Raw genomic sequence first — 20,611 nt, forward strand, 5'->3', positions numbered from 1 at the left:
ATTTACGCGATCTAACCCAAAAAAACCTCTATTATGGATATTGGTCGCGAAAGCCTACATGTGAAACAGACCAACTCTGCCATACACGTGTACATGCATGCACGTCGGAGGGATCCGGGACCTGATTGTTTGGCCACCATCTGTGGGCGAGGTTTATTCCCTGGTGTCGTATTTTGTACCACACCCATGATTTTGTTAAATATATACGGAGCGAACATGGGCTCTGACCATAACTTGGCAGAATGATATCTTAAACTGATGGTCAACAGGACAGAATGTGCTTCCATCGAAGCTGCTGCCGACGGACGTTTTTATCTCGACTGCATACAAGTCCTTTTGATGTACAATTTATAGCACATGGTGCGCTTTGGTAATTGTCCACACTACCTGGCAGACAGTTGCAAAAATTCAACAGCTCATTCTGTGCAAATGATTCAGTGGTAAATGCAACCACCACGTAGAATCCATCGGTCACAACTGAGCAATCTAGATCGAGATTAATCATACAATTTCTAATATGTAAATGGATGTTTCAATGTGTTCACATGACATTGCTGCACAAAAGCCAAAAGCAATGAAACTTGAATGTGAAATTTGAATGACCAGCCAAGATAAACCAGTCTTGTGTCGTCAAGCAGTGGTAAATGTAAACAAACATCTAGATGAATGCACATTAAGAGGAATTCAGGCTTGGGGCTAAATTTAAGAAATTATTTTATGCAGGTAAAATATGGAAATACAACATCGGTATTATCTGTTATTTGGAAACCTTTCTCCAGCGAACATTTTGTACTTTGCAGGGATATATTTATCCGCACACACAAGTTTGCATTGCAATTACAAAACCTCTCCTCCTTATGCAGACCATTGGCTCAAAAGTATTGGATGGACATTTGGATTTTTGTGCATTTAATGCACACCTTTCATTGTGAAATCTGTTTGTTCCACCCCAATTTTTTGGGTTTCGGTTGCAGATTCGTTCTCTCATTTACAGGTTTGAAGTTTGTAGGGAGTTGTCAACGTTACCTTGCAACGAGAATCTGATCCAAATGTTGCTCAAGGAAACCATTTGTCTGTTATTGATGAACCTAAAATGGAAAATGACTTGGCCAATAACAAGTGTTGATAAATACAACGTATATTATGTGGTATCAACTTGCATCAAAATAAGACATTTCAGAACGTTTAAAACTAAGGCTGCCAAGATTTAAATGTGGTAGAACTTGAACTTTTGACAATCTGAAAAAAAAACCCCGCACCATATTACATAACCATAATGATCTCATGATAACCTGCAAAGGTCTGCAGAAGACTTGCACAAAGTACAAAGGCCCAGTTTATGCAACTATGTTGGCTATCGCTCCAACACTTTTTGGCAGAATAAAGGCCATTTTAAAAAAAAAATCGAGAAATGTTTCCATTTTGTGATCCCTGTGCCGCCCAATGGTGGATTTTTTTGCGTGCAGAATTTTGCCGCTGCTCATGCCACCCAGCAGACTGCGTGGGATTCAAGTAGGGCTCGGGTGAGGCCAATGATGGTGCAGCGTTGATGTGATGCAAGTATGTATCTTGAACTTCTTTCGCACTGTAGGTGGCCACCCGTGCTAATTAGAGGTGCGGTGAGAGCACAGTTGCGAAAGGAATTCAACGTACGTACGTACGTACAACAGCAGTGGGGGCACCTGTATGAAGGCTCGGGTGCAGGGCTTGAGAGGTAGGTGCGTGCCGATCAAGCGCACCAGGCTCCGCGCTGGCCCACATGCCTTGCCCTCCAACTCTGGCTACAGCGAAGACATGCAAGCCAAAGTATTAACATGGTCATACAGGCAAAATTGACAAAAATACAAAGTACTCTTTAGCACAAATTATTAACAGATGTGGTTAAAATAACTCAAGCTGGCCAGTTGTTACGATGCTTTAATGGGGTAAATACTTCCCAATGAGAATGGGTCGTAGGTTCGGGTCCCAGCTGTTAAATTCCTTGTTGATTGTTTAAAAGTAAAATAATTCATTTTCTAACGAATCACAATATTAAATATTGTGCAATGTCGCAAAAAAATGTGTCTATTGAGAAAAAGCTAAATGTTAAACTCAGGGTGTTCCCAATTTTATGATTAACTAGAAATATCTGAAAATGAGGACTAAATACTAAATTTTGGATCGTCAAAAACAAATGGTTGTGGATTGATCTGTGGTGTCCTCACGTAATTTTTATGGTGACATGACTTTTGATGAAATCAAATCCCAAATATACTTTTGACTTAAGGCTTTCGTGACTGCAGGAATTCATATTCTTTGTTTCGTTCAGTAAAGTCACGTTGATAGAAAAATCAAAATAAAAACCACGACGTTTCGATCGCAACACAAGCGGTCGTCCGCTTGTGTTGCCATCGAAATGTCGCGGGTTTAATTTTTATTTTTCCCAAATATACTTGTATGGAGGTTTTTTTTTTTACCAATGGAACTTTAATTAAAATTTCAAAGTTTAATATTTTAAAATATTCTTTTTTATTTCATGCATAAACGGTGAAAGTTATTGAATTCTTACTCAATTTACATTTGAAAAGAAATTCGAAATGGGGCCTGGGAAAAAAATGGGGCCTAGAAAAAGGATGAATCCATAACTACTCTGCATCTCATTGTCTATATATTTTCAATTTGTGGAACACAGTTTGAATACAATAACATTGAAACATCTGCATGGCTACATTATTCAGTGACTGTTATGGACAGCAGTGAAGTGCATTTCCTCATACCCAAGTCCACGGGCCCTAAATATATATTTTCATCGGTAGTATCACTCGCAGTGGTTAAACTTTGAAGGTATTTCTCTTTCAATGGCCCTGAGCACTGCATTGTGATAACCTTGTTAAATGAGATACAGCTCATGGCTCTCTAAAAAAGGTCACTACAGTACAACTAAGGTTTTCATACTTTAGATGGCACAGATATGTGCTCCAACCCATGACTTGTAATACTCAATAGACTTTTTTGGTAACAAAACTAAATTAAGCTGGTGAAACTTCATGCGATTTACTTTAAATATAATTATTAACGGAAGCTAATCTCTCCCGCGAAGCACGCAAGCTGGTCAAACGGCTCCATGCCACTGCGGCAGGTAGTGATGACAGACCCTTGATTGCTCCGTTGACTGCACCTGCCGCAGATTAAAGATGCATTAAGACGCGAGGGTCGTCGTGTACCAAAGCACAGGGGGTGGAGGGAGGGCGGTGGGTAGATGGGCCTTGCCTCAACCTCTCATTGACGCTGCTGTGCGGATTCGTACAGCCACCCAGGCTCGAAGTTCGTGTTCCAATGTGAGATGTTCCAGCAGTATCGATCTCGTGCAACCCGATTGAATAATTACAGTGATCCACTGGCATCCTCGCAAGCAAAGGCACGGGTTTGTATTTCGTATTGGTAACACTCTTCATCTGTTTGCAGTGGATAGGCAAAAACTGCGAGTAAGTGGAATAAAAATTCCATGTTTTATTAGTGTTACTGTAATATTGCACAGCATAATAACATTATGCTGTGTGTCATGTGAATGTCACTGCACTGCGGTGGCGATATGTTAACTACTCATTGTTTTTTTCGGTAAAGTCACGTATGTAGAAATACAATAAAATTATATTAAAACAAAAAACAATCACGAGGTTTCGATCACAACGCAAGCGATCTTCATCAGGTGTCAAGAACAAATCACGGAGGTAAATACAACAAAAAGATGAGAGACGAGAATTCAACAAACCTGAAAAAACATTGTGAAGCACATCCAGTCAGGCCAACAACACAGTTAGACACTTCCTGGCGGACCACGAATTTCAGAAGAGTGTTAAATTTCGTGTTCAACCTTTGGATTGCACATACCAACATAGATAGAATGAAAAATACGAGGTACACGGTCAGTAGAAATACATATACAAGTCCACCAAGAGGTAAGGAGGGAGGAAAGACGGACAGGGAGGCAGAGAGAGAGAGAGGGGGCCGCTCAAAAAAGGACCACCTCTTGTAAATACTAAACGGCAGCAAAAAATGACCACCTCTTGTAAATACAAAACGGCAGCTCAAAAAAGGGCACATCTTACACATAATTACAATGGTAACTTCCCCGTAGAAGTGTGATAATAAAGTATTTACAAGAGGTGGTAATTTTTTGAGCTGCCGTTTAGTATTTACAAGAGGTGGTCCTTTTTTGAGCTGCCCCCTCTCTCTCTCTCTCTCTGCCTCCCTGTCCGTCTTTCCTCCCTCCTTACCTCTTGGTTGGCTTGTATATGTATTTCTACTGACCGTGTACCTCGTATTTTTCATTCTATCTATGCTGGTATGTGCAATCCAAAGGTTGAACACGAAATTTAACACTTCTGAAATTCGTGGTCCGCCAGGAAGTGTCTGTGTTGTTGGCCTGACTGGATGTGCTTCACATAATGTTTTTTCAGGTTTGTTGAATTCTCGTCTCTCATCTTTTTGTTGTATTTACCTCCGTGATTTGTTCTTGACACCCGATGAAGATCGCTTGCGTTGTGATCGAAACGTCGTGATTGTTTTTTTGTTTTAATATAATTTTATTGTATTTCTACATATGTGATTTACCGAAAAAAACAATGAGTAATTTTATGCAGTCACGAAAGCTTTAATACTTTGATATGTTAACTACCTCGCCTGGTCATGAGTTCGATCCCGACTGACGCTTGGATTGTTGCATGTTCTCCCCATGGTTGCATGGATTTCTATTCGGGGTCCTCCGGTTTTTCCCTCCACATTTACAATCAAAATCACGCGTTTAAAGTATTTGGATGCTATAAATGTCAACAGGATAAGCCATTTTGCTAAGCTATCATTTGTGGCCAGGTCGCTTCAGAAAAAAAGCTATATACCTCAGGGGGCATTACCTGGTAAAATTACATAAAAAATTTTGATTGAAAGCTTTCGTGACTGCAGTAATTCATATTCTTAGCTCTTTCGGTAAAGTCACGTTGAAGGGAAACAAACAATAAAAAATTCTCACGACGTTTCGACCATAACACAAACGGTCGTCATCAGGTGTGTCGGTTTGCATAAATTTATTTATTTTTAAACGGTGTATTTATTTATTTATAAAAACCCGTCAGCGCCACGCACAGCGATTTGGCAGTTTATTTAGAAGGACGAGTCCATCTATGTTCTGAAAAAAGGAGGGGGGAGACGAAAAATTAATGTATGCTGTCTAAAAGCCACTGTAAGCGTGAACAATCAATTAAGACCTGAAATGGTTTAGCAAATCTTTCCAATGATTGTTAAGCCAGAATCCATCTTCTCGGTTGAAATTGTCTCTGTGCTTGTATATGTGGATAGCCTCATGAACGAATCTCTCATGGTAGCCAGATGGCTTACAAAGAACCTCTGTCTTGGAAAAGTCAATGTCATGTGAGCCTACTGAATTATAACAATGATCTGCCACGGCCGAGGTGTTGGTCCTACCGTGTTTAAGGTCTGCTTTGTTTTCATGAATGCGGTCCGAGACATGGCGTTTGGTTTCTCCAATGTAACTACTACCACAGAGGCAACTTAGTTTGTAGACACCAGGGTACTGTATGTCCGGAATCACATCTTTTACAGACGGAACCAGATCACGGATTTTATGTAATGTGTTGAAACGGACCTGGATCTTGTGTTTAGTAAAGATTTTGGAGATCTTTTTTGTGATCCCCGCAATGTAGGGTAAAGTGATGGTTTTGAAAGGCTCCTCAAGAGGGTCCTTCTTCATGGTTTGAGTGATAGTTTTGCGGATTGTATAGTCGGAGTAACCATTAGCCTTAAGAGCTTGGTGTACGTGCTTGAGTTCACTGCCTATGTGTTCCTGGTCGGATATGCATTGGGCTCTATGATACAGAGTCTTGATGAGAGAATTCTTCTGTGATGGATGGTGGTGGGAATCCGGTTTCAGATAAGCATCCGTATGGGTAGCTTTCCTGTAGACAGAGTGGCTCATTGAACCATCAGGTCTCTTTTTAATTAGGACATCTAAAAAAGGTAGCTTGCCATCTTTTTCGACTTCCATGGTAAATCTGATGGCTGGGTGTATGGAATTGATGTGGTTGAAGAATTGGTCTAGAGCAGGCCGGCCATGTGGCCACATGACAAAAGTGTCATCCACGTACCTCTTCCATAACGTTGGGCGCAGAGTGGCAGTCTGGATGGCGTCTGTCTCAAATTTCTCCATGAAAATGTTAGCTATAACCGGAGATAGGGGGGAGCCCATTGGGGTGCCCTCAGTTTGTTTGTAGAAAGTTCCATTCCAAGTGAAGTATGTATTGGTTAAACAGTGTCTCACCAGGGGGGGTACCTCAGTGTTTAGTCCTTGATGAACCAAGTCTTCAATGATTGCAATGGTGTCAGGTACAGGAACCTTGGTGAATAAGGAAACTACATCAAAACTGACAAGCAGGTCGTCTGGGGACAGGGAAATACCCTTGATTGTCGATACCAGGTGAGTAGAATTTTGTACCGCAGAGGTGGTTTTTCCAGTGAAAGGACGCAGGATTTCAGACAAAAAACGAGCCAGTTTGTAGGTGGGGGAGTTGATAGTAGAAACGATGGGACGAAGGGGCGTATCTACTTTATGTATTTTTGGTAAGCCGTATAATCTTGGTGGCCTGGCAGCAGAAGGTTTCAACGAAAACTGTTTAGATTGATCAATTAATGCGGTTGAATCAGAAATTATTTTGTTGGTTTGTGTGACAAGGCTGTTGGTGGGATCTCTTTTTTTTTGTATAACTACCATCGTCGAGTAATTCTTAAATTTTGTTGTTGTATTCTATTTTATCCATGATGACAGTAGCATTGCCCTTGTCAGCTGAGAGGACTACAATATCATCCCTCTTTTTTAATTTATATAATTCAAAACGCTCATCTTTGCTGAGGTTGCTAGCTGGCATCTTAGCGTTTTTGAGGGTTGCAGCAATTTCAGATCTTGCTACGTCTGCAGCGATGTGACCGAGGCCCTTGAGAGCCACGTCTACTTGGGCAATGATATCATTAACTGGTATGTGTTTAGGTGTGACTGCAAAGTTTAGACCTTTAGCTAAAACGGATTTCAGACCATCGGAAATAGAACTGTTACTGCAATTAATTACGACTTTGTTAACGTCTAATTTTTTGGTGTGTGGGTCCGGTCTTTTGTTGAAGAGGAGGTTAAATTTGGAAATCAGGTTGTCCTTACATTTGGTCGACATATTAGCAGCTGAAGAGGCAGTCATATTGTCTACATGTTCCCAATCCGATGTGGACATTGTTGCCGTCAATGATAAGTGTGATTTGTAGAGTGTCTTGTCTAACTGATCTAGTTCGGTGCGTAAAAGTCTGATTTTTTCTGAGATAAGAGCTAAGATAGTTTTGAAAAGAATTCGTTTCGCATTAGAAGTTACAGCAGCAGAGGTCAGTGTAAATGCGATTGGTATTACCCCAGAGTCGCGGCATCTCTTCAGAAAGGTGAGAGACTCGATCAGCTGAGCCTTCTTATCCCAGAGTTTGTTGAAGGATCTTAAAGTTGTGGAAACCCTCCCCGTAGAGGCGGTTAAATTTTAATTTAAAGCTTTCGTGACTGCAGTAATTCATTTTCTTAGCTCTTTCGGTAAAGTCACGTTGAAGGGAAACAATAAAATATATATAAAACAATAAAAAATTCTCACGACGTTTTGACCGTAACACAAACGGTCGTCATCAGGTGTGTCGGTTTGTATAAATTTATTTATTTTTAAACGGTGTAACAGTAACAGTTCTATTTCCGATGGTCTGATATCCGTTTTAGCTAAAGGTCTAAACTTTACAGTCACACCTAAACACATACCAGTTAATGATATAACTGCCCAAGTAGACGTTTCTCTCAGGGGCCTTGGTCACATCGCTGCAGACGTAGCAAGATCTGAAATCGCTGCAACCCTCAAAAACGCTAAGATGCCAGCTAGCAACCTCAGCAAAGATAAGTGTTTTGAATTATATAAATTAAAAAAGAGGGATGATATTGTAGTCCTCTCAGCTGACAAGGGCAATGCTACTGTCATCATGGATAAAATAGAATACAACAACAAAATTAAAAAATTACTCGACGATGGTAGTTATACAAAAATAAAAAGAGATCCCACCAACAGCCTCGTCACACAAACCAACAAAATAATTTCTGATTCAACCGCATTAATTGATGAATCTAAACAGTTTTCGTTGAAACCTTCTGCTGCCAGGCCACCAAGATTATACGGCTTACCAAAAATACATAAAGTAGATACACCCCTTCGTCCCATCGTCTCTACTATCAACTCCCCCACCTACAAACTGGCTCGTTTTGTCTGAAATCCTGCGTCTTTTCACTGGAAAAACCACCTCTGCGGTACAAAATTCTACTCACCTGGTATCGACAATCAAGGGTATTTCCCTGTCCCCAGACGACCTGCTTGTCAGTGTTGATGTAGTTTCCTTATTCACCAAGGTTCCTGTACCTGACACCATCGCAAACATTGAAGACTTGGTTCATCAAGGACTAAACACCGAGGTACCCCCCCTGGTGAGACACTGTTTAACCAATACATACTTCACTTGGAATGGAACTTTCTACAAACAAACTGAGGGCACCCCAATGGGCTCCCCCCTATCTCCGGTTATAGCTAACATTTTCATGGAGAAATTTGAGACAGACGCCATCCAGACTGCCACTCTGCGCCCAACCTTATGGAAGAGGTACGTGGATGACACTTTTGTCATCTGGCCACATGGCTGGCCTGCTCTAGACCAATTCTTCGACCACATCAATTCCATACACCCAGCCATCAGATTTACCATGGAAGTCGAAAAAGATGGCAAGCTACCTTTTTTAGATGTCCTAATTAAAAAGAGACCTGATGGTTCAATGAGCCACTCTGTCTACAGGAAAGCTACCCATACGGATGCTTATCTGAAACCGGATTCCCACCACCATCCATCACAGAAGAATTCTCTCAAGACTCTGTATCATAAAGCCCAATGCATATCTGACCAGGAACACATAGGCAGTGAACTCAAGCACGTACACCAAGCTCTTAAGGCTAATGGTTACTCCGACTATACAATCCGCAAAACTATCACTCAAACCATGAAGAAGGACCCTCTTGAGGAGCCTTTCAAAACCATCACTTTACCCTACATTCCGGGGATCACAAAAAAGATCTCCAAAATCTTGAATAAACACAAGATCCAGGTCCGTTTCAACACATTACATAAAATCCGTGATCTGGTTCCGTCTGTAAAAGATGTGATTCTGGACATACAGTTCCCTGGTGTCTACAAACTAAGTTGCCTCTGTGGTAGTAGTTACATTGGAGAAACCAAACGCCATGTCTCAGACCGCATTCGTGAACACAAAGCAGACCTTAAACACGGTAGGACCAACACCTCGGCCGTGGCAGATCATTGTTATAATTCAGTAGGCTCACATGACATTGACTTTTCCAAGACAGAGGTTCTTTGTAAGCCATCTGGCTACCATGAGAGATTCGTTCATGAGGCTATCCACATATACAAGCACAGAGACAATTTCAACCAAGAAGATGGATTCTGGCTTAGCAATCATTGGAAAGATTTGCTAAACCATTTCAGGTCTTAATTGATTGTTCACGCTTACAGTGACTTTTAGACAGCATACATTAATTTTTCGTCTCCCCCCTCCTCTTTTCAGAACATAGATGGACTCGTCCTTCTAAATAAACTGCCAAATCGCTGCGCGTGGCACTGACGTTTTTTAAATAAATAAATACACCGTTTAAAAATAAATTTATGCAAACCGACACACCTGATGATGACCGTTTGTGTTATGGTCGAAACGTTGTGAGAATTTTTTTTATTGTTTTATATATATTTTATTATTTTATTGTTTCCCTTCAACGTGACTTTACCGAAAGAGCAAAGAAAAAATTACATTAGTTTAGTCATTCTAGTTACAGCAGTTATCTTCGTTATTGGCTATATTACCCATGGACGATAATTTCTATGACATTCATGAATACTCTGTCTTGGGGGTGCACTGATGTACCTAATTGAGTCCCTCAAGCCGGCGCTGCACGCGAGGGAGTGATGTGATGTGGCCAACACCATTCCTTATGACATGTATCCCTCCGATGCTGCTGCTGCTGCTTACATACAGCACCAGGCTAAGATTCCCTTATGGCTCAGTGAGACTCTGAGGGCGCCAAGACAGATGACACACGACGCTGATGTTATTCCTGGCAAGAACGTAACCTTGATCCATCCAAGCTGCAGTGCAGGGCACCACCAACTTCACCAACTCCCCACATTTAATAATAAACAAAAAGGCAAGTGCTATTTAGCAAGCACCTACACACAATGCACGAATAAAAAGTGTTGTAGCCAGAACCAGGCATGGTCATCTTTGTCTTCTTCCTAGTGCCGATTTTTTTTATTTTTACACACTGGGTATTAAGGCCGAGTCAACATAGGGGGAAGCCAAGGAATGGTTTGAATATCATTCACCAATGATGTTAGCTGTGGCCAAGAACTCAACTCTGTTCACTGGGTTTCCACAGCGCAGTGTGCTAAAAAGCCACTTTTACAGCCTTTTGAAAGTTCTTCTATTGAAAAATTGTTTAACGACTATAAGCAAATCTGACATGGTTCATATTTCTTCAAATTCATGTTGGCCTTTCTGCATAATCTGTTTTTCCTAAACATCTTCTACCATTAACTTTGGCTGGAGTATCTCCAAAGTGTCTGTCTTTGTTAGTTTATCTCATTATTGGATGCATCTTGGTGTTGAAGCTGTTCCACTCTTGCATTTTGTTTCAATCGATCATGAATTGCGTGCAAGCGCGTTGAAATGCGTTTTGGGAAAAGTAAACTTGATGATGCAAAGGATCATAAGGATGTGGTCAGGAGACATTGATCCGTCACAAGGTTATTTACAAAAAAATTAATCCGAATGTTACGCCGTGGAAAAAGTGGGATGCTTTCCTGGAAATTGCGTTGAGATTTGGAGGGAACACTTGCATAGGATAATCCTTTTTTATTATTACACACTTTTATTGAACTCACCCTGTCTCTTGCATCCTAAAATATTGTAACTCAATTTTAACCCATTTCCTAATGTGGTATCGAGTGAAAACTTGGTATACGTATGTCATACTGATGACAATACTATATTCTATAATTAAAAATAATATATATTTTTTAAGCAATCTTTTTTTATATATATTATGTTTCGGCTTGGGTCTAATTGTGCACGCTCAACTGACGTTGGCTGTAAATCACCACGGCCCCCTTACGTTGTGGCAAGCTTCGGGCCACTTCCTGGAGTCGTGGATTTCTGCCATTACTAGTACGGTACATTTCATTAAAGCGTGTTTGTAAAAAAAAGTATTTTTAAATATTACTTATTTTAAGTGAGCTTCGGCAGGAAGTATCATGACGAGGAGGGGATGGTGATCAAGACTGCCCATGGAATATCAGCCAAAGGGGAAGAGAAGGCGCGCGGGAGGATGGAAGGCTTAGATGGTGTTTGGATAGAAGGTGGGTGTTAGTTTAGACGGTACGAGTGTGATGGGTAATGTATATGTCGCACCTCCGATTAGCACGGTTGGCTACGTACGGTGTGAAAGAAGTTCAACATACTGTACATGCATTGTTAGTGTAGATGATTAGTCTGTTAGTCTAGTTGCTCGTGTTTCGTACAGGTTATGTGTTGCACAAAGCAGTGGTTATAATAAACTATAGGTAATGTATAACGTGTGTATTACAATAGTTATCACAATTAAGCGTCATAATAACCCATTTGCTGTTTAACGGTTGTGTGTGGTTATAATGAACTGAAGTGTGTATGTATATCATGATTTGTGTTTGACGGTAACACAAATAATTCACACGGTGTAATAATGTATCTCTGTGTGTTCCACGCGCACTATTAATACATGTTAACCCATACGGTTTAACCCCGTATTCATACTCTTTGGTTCTATTGGGTAAAGTCACGTAGGTAAAAAAATAAAATAACAAAAATCACTAAATCCAGAATTAACCCCGTATTATTGTACAGGGGAATTGAGTTTGATAAGGTCATACGGGGTACAGCTGTCTCAATAGGGGCAAAAACAACTCTTTGTCTATTTGTTTGTGTTTCTCCCTTGCGATGGGACTTTGTAGGATGAACGTTGAGATTTATAAAGGGCACGGGGTGAGCAATAAGGTGTGAGTTGGTCTGTGATAAGGTAGGACACTGATAAGGGGTTGACAGGTAACGAGTGTTTGTGAGGTGTGTGTACAAAGTCGTTCCACTAATGTTGTTTAAGTGGTTACTATAATGGCTTTCGGCGCTACACACCGTGTGTACAGATATAGGGCCGCCTTGGTCGTGACCCATTCCCTTTACAACTCCAGCCGCCATAAACCATCAAAGGATGCCTGCCCCCATCTTGCATATTAAGATAATAGTGGGGGACTATTAAGAGAACTGTGGGGGGCTATTAAGAGAACTGTGGGGGGCCAGTTGCTGTTGGAGAGTCGCAACCTACGAAGGCCGTGCACGGCGCTCTAAGGGGGTGGCTACCAGCACCACGCCCGGCCGCCTTTGTCTCCCCAGTGGCGACTGTTGACTACACGCCGCACACCGGGGTACAGTGCTCGTTTCAGGATGAGTCGACGTCAGAGGTTCAGATAATGGTCACAGAGCAAGCGGGACTCTATTCGCCTGGTTCGTAGCGCGGGAGCGCCAACCACCAACAACATCACCAGCAACATCACCGCCACCACCAACATCACCACCACCGCCGCCGCCGCCACGGCCACCACCACCACCATCACCACCAAACATCACCATCACCACCACCAAACATCACCACCACCAACATCACCACCGCCACCATCACCACCAAACATCACCACCACTATCACCACCAACATCACCACCGCCACCATCACCACCAACATCACCACCGCCACCATCACCACCAACATCACCACCGCCACCATCACCACCAAACAATAAACACGCGAGCTCCCTCCGCCTCACCCCCTCTCTCACCTTCCCCGGCGCCTCCATCTCCTCCTCCTGCCGGGGTCACCCCGGTGACGTCACCCCTCGCGCCGCCGTGACGTCACCACTGTCGGCGCTCCGTGACGTCACGGCTTTGTGTTCGCGGTGAAGTTTTCACTGCTTTAGCGCCGTGCTGAAAAGCGAATCCGTGGCAACGGGGAGGTGCCGGGCGTGCGAGACGAACGAGCTGAAGGCACGCGAGCAGTTCTCAAGAGACGGCTCTGTGTCGCGTCTGGGCGGTGTGAACGTGCGGCGGCGGTGGTGGGGAGGAGGAGGAGGAGGAGCGTCCACAGACGGCCGTAGAAGCGCGTCTGGAAGCGCGCGCATTGCGGCGACTGCCGCCGTCTCTGGTTCGATGGCTGAGCCAACAGACGCCGCCGCTGTTGTTGTTGTTGCTGTTGTTGTTGTTGCTGTTGTTGTTGCTGTTGTTGTTGTTGCTGTTGTTGTTGCTGCTGTTGTTGTTGTTGCTGTTGTTGCTGCTGTTGTTGTTGTTGCTGTTGTTGTTGCTGCTGCTGTTGTTGTTGTTGCTGTTGTTGTTGCTGCTGCTGTTGTTGTTGCTGTTGTTGCTGTTGCTGCTGTTGTTGCTGTTGTTGTTGCTGCTGTTGTTGTTGCTGTTGTTGCTGCTGTTGTTGCTGTTGTTGTTGCTGCTGTTGTTGTTGCTGTTGTTGTTGCTGCTGCTGTTGTTGTTGCTGTTGTTGCTGCCGCCGCGACGGTGAACAACGTGGGCGCGTGCATTGGCGGAGCCAGTGGGGGGTGGCACGTGCCCCCCCCCCCCCCCCAATGATTCGATCGAAATGATGGATTTTATTCGTAATAAATCGGCATTTTGCGACCCCCACTGCAGCATATTATTACGTGGCCAGGCACTCTATGAGATGATAGGACAATAGTCTGAGTCCATAATTGGCAATAAGTAACGGCAAAGCGGTTATAATGACTCACAGAATTGTGCGCAGTCGCGTCTACAGAGTCCACGACTTCCCTGAAGGCATCGACACCTTCAGCGAGCGCGATGCCGATCACACAATGCGGTTCCAATTCGACCCTCGATCGATGTCTGTGCCATCGTCGCACACGCGGCGAGTAACAAGCAAAGGACAAGTCCTTACTTACAACTCATTACTTACTAACTCCTTACTAACAAGTCCTTACTTACTAACTCCTTACTAACAACTCATTACTTACTAACAACTCCTTACTTACTAACAACTCCTTACTTACTAACAACTCCTTACCAACAACTCCTTACTTATTCTTAGTTTTTTCGGTAAAGTCACGTTGAAGAGAAACAACAAAATAACAAAATATATATAAAACAATAAAAAATTCTCACGACGTTTCGACCATAACTCAAACGGTCATCATCAGGTGTGTCGGTTTGCGTAAATTTATTTTGAAAACGGCATATTTATTTATTTATATAAAAATAACGTTTGCGTCACGCGCAACGATGGCAGTTTGCCCAGGACTAGTCCATCTATTTTTTGAAAAGAGGAGGGGGGAGACGAAATTTGTTTTTATGTATGCTGTCTGAAAGCCACTGTAAGCGTGAACAATCAATCAAGAACTGAAATGATTTATCAAATCTTTCCAGTGATTGCTAAGATAGAATCCATCTTCTCGGTTGAAATTGTCTCTGTGTTTGTATATGTGGATAGCCTCATGAACGAATCTCTCATGGAAGCCAGATGGCTTACAAAGAACCTCCGTCTTGGAAAAGTCAATGGCATGTGAGCCTACTGAATTAGAACAATGATCTGCTACGGCCGAGGTGTTGGTCCTACCGTGTTTAAGGTCTGCTTTATGTTCACGAATGCGGTCCGAGATATGGCGTTTGGTTTCTCCAATGTAACTACTACCACAGAGGCAACTTAGTTTGTAGACACCAGGGTATTGTATGTCCGGAATCACATCTTTTACAGACGGAACCAGATCACGGATTTTATGTAATGTGTTGAAACGGACCTGGATCTTGTGTTTATTCAAGATTTTGGAGATCTTTTTTGTGATCCCAGCAATGTAGGGTAAAGTGATGGTTTTGAAAGGCTCCTCAAGAGGGTTCTTCTTCATGGTTTGAGTGATAGCTTTGCGGATTGTATAGTCGGAGTAACCATTAGCCCTAAGAGCTTGGTGTACGTGCTTGAGTTCACTGCTTATGTGTTCCTGGTCGGATATGCATTGGGCTCTATGATACAGAGTCTTGATGAGAGAATTCTTCTGTGATGGATGGTGGTGGGAATCCGGTTTCAGATAAGCATCCGTATGGGTAGCTTTCCTGTAGACAGAGTGGCTCATTGAACCATCAGGTCTCTTTTTAATTAGGACATCCAAAAAAGGTATCTTGCCATCTATTTCGACTTCCATGGTAAATCTGATGGCTGGGTGTATGGAATTGATGTGGTCGAAGAATTGGTCTAGAGCAGGCCGGCCATGTGGCCAGATGACAAAAGTGTCATCCACGTACCTCTTCCATAAGGTTGGGCGCAGAGTGGCAGTCTGGATGGCGTCAGTCTCAAATTTCTCCATGAAAATGTTAGCTATAACTGGAGAAAGGGGGGAGCCCATTGGGGTGCCCTCAGTTTGTTTGTAGAAAGTTCCATTCCAAGTGAAGTATGTATTGGTTAAACAGTGTCTCACCAGGGGGGGTACCTCAGTGTTTAGTCCTTGATGAACCAAGTCTTCAATGATTGCAATGGTGTCAGGTACAGGAACCTTGGTGAATAAGGAAACTACATCAAAACTGACAAGCAGGTCGTCTGGGGACAGGGAAATACCCTTGATTGTTGATACCAGGTGAGTAGAATTTTGTACCGCAGAGGTGGTCTTTCCAGTGAAAGGACGCAGGATTTCAGACAAAAAACGAGCTAGTTTGTAGGTGGGGGAGCTGATAGTAGAGACTATGGGACGAAGAGGTGTATCAACTTTATGTATTTTTGGTAAGCCGTATAATCTTGGTGGCCTGGCAGCAGAAGGTTTCAACGAAAACTGTTTAGATTGATCAATTAATGCGGTTGAATCAGAAATTATTTTGTTGGTTTGTGTGACGAGGCTGTTGGTGGGATCTCTTTTTATTTTTGTATAACTACCATCATCGAGTAATTCTTTAATTTTGTTGTTGTATTATATTTTATCCATGATGACAGTAGCATTGCCTTTGTCAGCTGAGAGAACTACAATATCATTCCTCTTTTTTAATTTATATAATTCAAAACGCTCATCTTTGCTGAGGTTGCTAGCTGGCATCTTAGCGTTTTGTCAGTTTTGATGTAGTTTCCTTATTCACCAAGGTTCCTGTACCTGACACCATTGCAATCATTGAAGACTTGGTTCATCAAGGACTAAACACTGAGGTACCCCCCCTGGTGAGACACTGTTTAACCAATACATACTTCACTTGGAATGGAACTTTCTACAAACAAACTGAGGGCACCCCAATGGGCTCCCCCCTATCTCCGGTTATAGCTAACATTTTCATGGAGAAATTTGAGACTGACGCCATCCAGACTGCCACTCTGCGCCCAACCTTATGGAAGAGGTACGTGGATGACACTTTTGTCATCTGGCCACATGGCCGGCCTGCTCTAGACCAATTCTTCGACCACATCAATTCCATACACCCAGCCATCAGATTTACCATGGAAGTCGAAATAGATGGCAAGATACCTTTTTTGGATGTCCTAATTAAAAAGAGACCTGATGGTTCAATGAGCCACTCTGTCTACAGGAAAGCTACCCATACGGATGCTTATCTGAAACCGGATTCCCACCACCATCCATCACAGAAGAATTCTCTCATCAAGACTCTGTATCATAGAGCCCAATGCATATCCGACCAGGAACACATAAGCAGTGAACTCAAGCACGTACACCAAGCTCTTAGGGCTAATGGTTACTCCGACTATACAATCCGCAAAGCTATCACTCAAACCATGAAGAAGAACCCTCTTGAGGAGCCTTTCAAAACCATCACTTTACCCTACATTGCTGGGATCACAAAAAAGATCTCCAAAATCTTGAATAAACACAAGATCCAGGTCCGTTTCAACACATTACATAAAATCCGTGATCTGGTTCCGTCTGTAAAAGATGTGATTCCGGACATACAATACCCTGGTGTCTACAAACTAAGTTGCCTCTGTGGTAGTAGTTACATTGGAGAAACCAAACGCCATATCTCGGACCGCATTCGTGAACATAAAGCAGACCTTAAACACGGTAGGACCAACACCTCGGCCGTAGCAGATCATTGTTCTAATTCAGTAGGCTCACATGCCATTGACTTTTCCAAGACGGAGGTTCTTTGTAAGCCATCTGGCTTCCATGAGAGATTCGTTCATGAGGCTATCCACATATACAAACACAGAGACAATTTCAACCGAGAAGATGGATTCTATCTTAGCAATCACTGGAAAGATTTGATAAATCATTTCAGTTCTTGATTGATTGTTCACGCTTACAGTGGCTTTCAGACAGCATACATAAAAACAAATTTCGTCTCCCCCCTCCTCTTTTCAAAAAATAGATGGACTAGTCCTGGGCAAACTGCCAATCGTTGCGCGTGACGCAAACGTTATTTTTTATATATAAATATGCCGTTTTCAAAATAAATTTATGCAAACCGACACACCTGATGATGCCCGTTTGAGTTATGGTCGAAACGTCGTGAGAATTTTTTATTGTTTTATATATATTTTGTTATTTTGTTGTTTCTCTTCAACGTGACTTTACCGAAAAAACTAAGAATATGAATTACTGCAGTCACGAAAGCTTTAAATCAAAATTTAACTCCTTACTTACTAACAACTCCTTACTAACAAGTCCTTACTTACTAACAACTCCTTACTAACAAGTCCTTACTAACAAATCCTTACTAACAACTCCTTACTTACTAACAACTCCTTACTAACACGTCCTTACTAACAACTCCGTGCTAACAACTCCTTACTTACTAACAAGTCCTTACTAACAAGTCCTTACTTACTAACAACTCCTTACTTATTCTTTGTTTTTTCGGTAAAGTCACGTTGAAGGGAAACAACAAAATAATAAAATATATAAAACAATAAAAAATTCTCACGACGTTTTGTTGTTTCCCTTCAACGTGACTTTACCGAAAAAACTAAGAATATGAATTACTGCAGTCACGAAAGCTTTAAATCAACTCCTTACTTACTAACTCCTTACTAACAACTCCTTACTTACTAACAACTCCTTACTAACAACCACTCACTAACAACTCCTTACTCACTAACAACTCCTTACTAACAACTCCTTACTTACTAACAACTCCTTACTAACAACTCATTATTTACTAACGGCTCCTTACTAACAACTCCTTACTAACAGCTCCTTGCTTACTAACAACTCCTTACCAACAACTCCTTACTTACTAACAACTCCTTACTTACTAGCAACTCCTTGCTAACAACTCCTTGCTTACTAACAACTCCTTACTAACAACTCCTTACTAACAACTCCTTACTAACTAACAACTCCTTATTTACTAACAACTCCTTACTAACAACTCCTTACTTACTAACAACTCCTTACTAACTCCTTACTAACTCCTTACTCACTAACAACTCCTCACTTACTAACATCTCCTTACTAACAACTCCTTACTAACAACTCCTTACTTACTAACAACTCCTTACTAACTCCTTACTCACTAACAACTCCTCGTTTACTAACAACTCCTTACTAACAACTCCTTACTAACAACTCCTCTATCATTTTTCATTGCTGGGGGGGTTGTCCCCCCCCACCTCCGCCACTGGGCGCGTGTTGAAGTTCGCTCCAGCAGTGGAGCGATCCCGACTGACGCGAACTCGTCTTCCTCCCCCTGCCCGTGTTAGCCTTCGCAGACTATGAGGGCCAGCGCTTGTTAGCGAGTAAGCGCCTATTGAATGCCGGGACGACACACGAGGAGTCGGGGCCAGCGGACCACGCCCGCCCTGCCGCCTTTGTCTTCCTAGTAGCGATTTTTGTTTGTTTTACGCGCCGCACCAGAGACTCCCTCGAGGCCGAGTCAGTCAACCCGCGGGGAGGCGCATGCTCAGTTCAAGATATTCGCGACTGGTGGGTTGTTGGTGGTGGCCGTGAGCAGGGATCGAACCCGGGCGTTTTCCACTGCCGTCTCCCGTCAGTGCCGTGCCTGGGGGCTGTTTGTCTCAGTCGACCCATGGCACCTGAGGCATCTGTCCCGTGAATCCTCCTTCAGTTCATTTATTAGGTTAGATAGCCCTGTGAGCCATGCGGCTCTTGAATCGGGTGCAACCGCAACAAACAAAAACATGAACAAGAAACATCTTAAAGTGACTTCGCGCAACAGAAAAATCCAGGAAAAAACAGCAAAGTCTTCCAGAAAAAGCCACCGTATATCAATGCTGTGTGCAAAAATCCGTGGGATTCAAGTCAAACAATAACAACAATAAGACAATTTAGATTAAAGTTATCAGTCTAACTCTGTATCCAGCGAGGCCTTCGACACTTCATGTCGCCTTGAAGTGCACCTAGCCTGGCACAAGCGTCATGGTGACCGTCATCGCCACTAAGCGGCGAATGGCGGTTGTTGTTTGTTTGGAGCTCTAACAGGCGGGGGACATGGGGAGCCAGGCAGTGAGAGATAGAATCAGAATATTTATACTGAAGGAATCGGATAAGCTATAAAGCTCATTTCCACATGTCCAGTCGGGGCAGTTCATAAAGTTACGACAACAAACAGTGCTAAAACACGATAGGAGTGCAAAGTACATAATAGGTATGGTAAACATCACTAAAACTAAATCTATTTTACTAGATAAGGCTTACTCTTTTGCAGGAGCGACCTGGCCACAAAAATAGCTCAACGAAGTGGCTTATCGCGTGGAAATGTATAGCAGCCAAATAATATAAACGCATCTTTCTAAATGTGGAAAGAAAAACCGGAGGACCCAGAGAGAGAGCACGGAACGGGGAGAGAGACACGCAAACTCAAAATATACAGCAGGCGCCAAGGTCGGGATCGGGATCGAACCCCTGACCTCCTGCATACCACGGCGAGGAAGTTAACGTCTCGCCACCGTCACCCCCCATAAATAAGTATTGACAACACTTTCTGTGTTGTATTGCATGAAAATTCTAAGTTTACTATAATCTCATTCATTCTTAACTGATGATGGTTGCTTGTGTTGCAATCGAAACGCCGTATTCTATTTTATTTATTTTCTTTCTACGTGACTTTACCGAAAGAATCAGAGTAATTCCTGCAGTCACGAAAGCTTCGAATCTACATCATGAGGCCTCCTTTGCTTGTACCAAAATATAAATAATAGGGGTTTTCCCTATTTTCTGGCGACAAAAATTAAACCTTTTGCAAAGAATCATGTTTACATTAACCTCAATACTTGCAGTCAGAATACAAGCAAAAAACAATACTCTGATAATTTATGCATGGTCCTTGAAACTGATTGGTCCACACCAGAGACAGCTTTCCTTAGAGCCTAGTCTCAAACGGTGTTCGACCAGATGACGCCAAAAGGCGCACAGTTCAAAGACAATGCACTGTCAGAGTAATGAGGGCTC

The 20,611-nt window shown here is 42.5% G+C and overlaps 1 protein-coding gene across 6 annotated transcripts in view; it reads right to left on the reverse strand.

The window, feature by feature from the left end:
* MTFR1L (mitochondrial fission regulator 1 like) overlaps positions 1–13,280 on the reverse strand; it is a 30,354-nt gene extending 17,074 nt beyond the window's left edge. Inside the window, exons 1-2 of one of the 6 annotated variants that reach the window (XM_076070125.1) lie at positions 13,025–13,280; positions 1,662–1,781 (exon numbers count right to left, since the gene is read on the reverse strand). In XM_076070125.1, the coding sequence (XP_075926240.1) occupies positions 1,662–1,781; positions 13,025–13,054 (150 nt within the window). In that variant the 5' untranslated portion in view covers positions 13,055–13,280. The remainder of the gene's footprint in view (positions 1–1,661; positions 1,782–13,024) is intronic. The other 5 variants (XM_076070126.1, XM_076070129.1, XM_076070127.1 and 2 more) reach the window with 5 other exon arrangements.
* Between the last annotated feature and the right edge of the window lie 7,331 nt (positions 13,281–20,611).

The sequence above is a fragment of the Petromyzon marinus genome, chromosome 27 (genome assembly GCF_048934315.1).
Source record: "Petromyzon marinus isolate PM22_M1 ecotype Great Lakes invasive population chromosome 27, UKy_Petmar_22M1.pri1.0, whole genome shotgun sequence".
Classification (NCBI taxonomy): domain Eukaryota; kingdom Metazoa; phylum Chordata; class Hyperoartia; order Petromyzontiformes; family Petromyzontidae; genus Petromyzon; species Petromyzon marinus.